At 45.3% G+C, this 4650-nt stretch overlaps 1 protein-coding gene across 1 annotated transcript in view; it reads right to left on the minus strand.

Moving 5' to 3' along the window:
- Positions 1 to 3110: 3110 nt before the first annotated feature.
- The window catches only part of LOC132469958 (immunoglobulin superfamily DCC subclass member 4-like), a 3086-nt gene continuing 1546 nt past the window's right edge, over positions 3111 to 4650 (minus strand). Inside the window, exons 2-3 of the mRNA XM_060068103.1 lie at positions 4138 to 4445; positions 3111 to 3691 (exon numbers count right to left, since the gene is read on the minus strand). Coding sequence (XP_059924086.1) covers positions 3633 to 3691; positions 4138 to 4445 — 367 coding nt within the window. The 3' untranslated portion in view covers positions 3111 to 3632. The remainder of the gene's footprint in view (positions 3692 to 4137; positions 4446 to 4650) is intronic.

Genomic DNA, 4650 nt, shown 5'->3' on the forward strand with positions numbered 1-4650 from the left:
TTTCTCACCATGTTGCCAAAACTTAAGAGTTTTTTTTTCTTATTTAGTGCGGTGTAGTTTCCTTCTACTAGACTACGGTCTAGATAGAATGTGCTCGGTTTGAAAAGAAAATTAACAGAAAGGGTCAACGTGATAACACAACGGTTTATCAAGCAAACATTGGACATAAATGTATGTCCTTATTTAAATAAAAAAGCAAAACATAACCGCATAATAGAGACAATCCCCTTCCCAGTTAGCCAGGTGATGATCATGTAAAATATATTATTATTAGATAACAACTCTTCAGTTGTAACAAACATACTTATTGCCATAGATGAATCAAGGAGCATAATTCTCAAACCGACGAGTTCAGCCTGCAATCTGATATCATCAGTGTCAGGAAGTGACAGTTGACACTCTTATCAGAGTGAAGACACTCTTATCAGATGTCTTCAGTTGACACACAGACTCACGACGAATGCAAACACAAAAAATATTATTTTTCATTGAACATAAAGGCACAACGTACATAGGTATCAGAGACGTGTAGTGAGGCCCGTGGCTGGTGAGGCACTGACCTCTTCAGAGTCAGATTTACAAATATATGAACCCAATTGTTGTGTAGGAAAGGCGATTTCTCATAGCACAGCCTCACAGCTGTTTTGAGAGGTTTTGCCAATCCTTTGCAAAGCGTTTTGCGCATTGAAATGTCATTTGAATATCGCTCCCCACGGAGCGTGGCGCAGTGGATTGCAGTCACGGGGACGCTATAGCTTTTCAATTGAATGAAGGAACTCAAGAATTTGACAAAATGTTATTCTATTTTTATCGTTATAACTTTTCCAAATTTAATTGAGGATTGCATTGTCCCTTTGCATATTAAAATACACTTTGAATAACGTATTTACAAATTACATTATCAAATTGCATAATGAATTGTCAATTGCATAATGTAATTGCACATTGCAATGCCATTTGAATTTTGCTACTGTTACGTATTTTAAGAATCTAAGCTACCCACACATAGACCAAAATGAAGCAGGACCAAACATATAAGCCGTAAATACTATACATAGCCACTAGGGGAGCATGACCTTATTGAAGGCGGCTCCACCACAGAAGGCATCACCTGAAGAAGCCGAAGCCACCACGCCCACTAGGCCACGCCCACTAGGCCACGCCCACTTGACGGTCCCTTACCTGTGCACACTACCAGAAGGGACCAGAGATTTTTCAGCGACACCCGCGAAGGGTCACGGCCTCTGCCCGTGGCCCATAGTAGCCAGAGTTATTATCTCTCACACGTGTTCTACATGATTCCTAGAATTCCCTCCGTATAGCTTCACTTACCATGCCGAAACATGCCGACGACTTTATAATAAATGAAGTGAGTTCAAAGCAACCCGGGATTGGACGACTTTCTTCGAGAATATGCAATACTACATATATGCTTCATAGTCCCTGGCTGCTGCAATGTAATGTTCTGGTGCCAGCAGATCGGGGTCAGATAGACAGATAGTCAGTCTGAAAGCCAAAAAGGAGTCAAATATGGATATGCCTTTTGCGTTTTTCGTCTGTTATTTTTTTTAAGTGTGAAATTTTTAAATGTTTTTATTTGAAATGTATTGATTTTAGGATTCTAGTTCATTTCCCATAGGATAGCCTCATCCAATCAGGTCTATATTATCGCGCAAAGCATCATGGGTAGGATATTACCCAACAAGAGGAAGAAGGGCAGTGAGAGTGTGTCCGGCCGTCTGTCTGTGGTTTCTTTCTACAACCGACACAGAGACACTGAGGCCCCCCCCCCCCCCAACCAAAACCCAGGAGGAGGTCCCAGAATAAAATCTGAATAACGTTTATTGTTTTATTTATAATTTCTGATTAATATATTATTATTCTTAAGGCTCTTATGGAAGCATTATTCACTAATAAAACAAGAAATCATCGGCTGAACACACGAGAACATTCAGTTGGATCCACTGAGTTGTTTATTACAATTATGCTTCATTAACAAAAAGGCAGAAAAATAGTCCCCTTACATGAACACAATAAACACAAGACTAAAACAATAGAAGCAGCAGACTTTACAATCATCAACAGGTGAGCACATATCTTTAATAACTGAACATGTTCTGCGGCCGCTTGGTTCCAAACAGCACACAAAACAATCAAGATTCAGTTTAAAGTCATTTACAACATGCAACATTATCCCATAGACATCTTGGTTATTATGAATAAACATAACATCTGCTTTAAATCAAGTCGCAAATCAGGATTATCACAAAAATGATGATATAAGAGCCCTTAAGACTTAAACTGGTGAAGTCTGAAAATATATAAAGATTGACCATCAATAGGTATTTTATATACATTTCAAATAATAAATGTGCTTATCTAACTATGGGAGATCTTAAAAGCCTTTTCATGGTTTATCATGCCATACCAGGAGAGAGAGAGAGAGAGAGAGGAGAGAGAGAGAGAGAGAGAGAGAGAGAGAGAGAGAGAGAGAGAGAGAGAGAGAGAGAGAGACTCTATAACTGCCACAGACACTGAGTCGTCAGTCCTCTCAGTGTGTGTGTTTTTATGTAGGTTTTTTTTGTGTGTGTGTGTCTGTCTGTGTGTGTGTGTGTGTGTGTGTCTCTGTGTGTGTGTCGGTGTGTGTTTGTATATGTGTGTGTGTGTGTGTGTGTATGTGTTGTGGCAACCGTCTCCGGCACAGCGCCCCTGGAGGCCAAGGGGGCAGGTTGTGGAGGCAGTAAGAACATCGGTGCCAATCATTGAGATGCTTCCCAAGCTGAGGTTTTTGTTTGGTTTGATAGATTTATAATTTACTATTGAATAAAAGTGCCATTTTGGCTCTAAGTAATCTCCAGTTTGTGTGCTTATTGGAAGGAGGCGGCTCACTCACCAAGCCGGGTTGCCACAGTGTGTGTATGTGTTTGCATGCGTATGTGTGCGTGTGTGTTTGTGTGTGTGAAAAGTGCCCCCCCTCCCCCCCTCCACCCCTCCCCCCCTCCACCCCTGAGGCACCCCGCAGACCACCCCCCCCCCCCCCCCCCCATTTCTCTACAACTGAGGGGCCACCGAGACGCCCTGCTGGGAGGCTCCTGCTGCCCCCCGCTCTCTTTCTACAACCGACACAGAGAGACTGAGGACCCCACTAGGGGCACCCCTGGGGTCCACCACCGCACTACCACCCTCACCGCCGGGAGGAGGTCCTCCTGGGTGAAGGAGGACCAGAAGGTGTGGAGGTGTGTCAGTGTGTCTGAGGACCCTCCTCCACCTGGGGACACTCTGTAGAAGGACAGAGAGCCAGCAGGCCGGTCCAGATACACTCCTACTCTGGTGGAGCCAGCGGCGGGGAGAGGGAGGGCTGTTTTACTACCGTTGTACCAGGCAGAGTAACGACCATCAGCACAAAGAAGAACCCAGGACTTGTTGTTCTGTCCAAGCCCGCTGTCACCCCGTCCTCTCCTTGTGATTCCTCTGTATGTCACTCCTATATCAACAGGTCCTTCCCACTCTACCTCCCAGTAACAGCGGCCGGTCAGAGCCTCTCTACCAACACCTGCTCCCACCAGTCAAATCTGTCTGGGTGATCCGGATACGACTGGTCCTCTTCAACCCACGTCACCTTCCTGTTGTCCTCAGACAGAGAGGAGTCGTCTGTAGGCTGTGTTGGGGTCCAGTGTGAGGTCACAGGCATCTGAGGGAGAACCAGACATGATAAGCTGCTGAACCGCTCTTCATCCTCATCATCATCATCATCACTAGTACTGTTCTCCTGCGCTCTGTGTACATATACATAGATATGAACACATACATACATGTACATATGTACACATACATAGATACACACACCTCAGCAATAACGTTATGAAAACATCAACAACAATATTATGAATACATCAACAACACTGTTATGAAAACAATCAGAATCAGAATCAGAAAGGATTTAATTGCCAAGAAGGGTTTTACACCAACCAGGAATTTGGCTTGGTGAGTAAGGTGCATACATTAAGACAATAACAATGAACAAAGAACAAACAGTGACATACATATAACACAATATAAACAAGCAGGGACATAAGTGATCAATTAAAAATAGGATGAATATATCAACAAACGTCTCTCCTTGGATCCAGGACTTACCAAAGACAAGCAGCTCAGCGCTGTGATTGGCCATGCCAGCGCTGTTGCTCGCCACGCAGCAGACCGTGTTCACGCCGTACCTCCCACCTCTGACGAAGAGGAAGCCCCTCTCCACCCAGGCCTCTGATTGGTCGTCTGTGCCGTCCCTCTCCAGGGGCCTGCCGTTGTGGAGCCACTCTACTGTGGGCTCCGGCGTGCCGCCGGCGTGGCAGGTGTAGCGGGCCGTTTGGCCCACGGGCAACACGTGGGTAGAGGAGTGGAACTCTGTGATGCTGGGGCCTCCTCCTCCTCCGTGGGCATCACTGAACCTGAAGAAACCAGGAGGAGAGGAGTGAACGTCTACAACACGGATCTAGAGATGCAGCGTCAGACACTCCCTTCACTCTCTCCCGACACCCGTCCACTAGAGGCGACCAGGGGATTCACACCCAGTATTCTGGCCTGCCTTTCCATACATGATTGAGTATCACAGCAGTGTCTACAAAGATTACCCAGGGAGGGGTAGTCACTCCA

This window comes from Gadus macrocephalus, chromosome 2, assembly GCF_031168955.1.
Source record: "Gadus macrocephalus chromosome 2, ASM3116895v1".
NCBI lineage: Eukaryota > Metazoa > Chordata > Actinopteri > Gadiformes > Gadidae > Gadus > Gadus macrocephalus.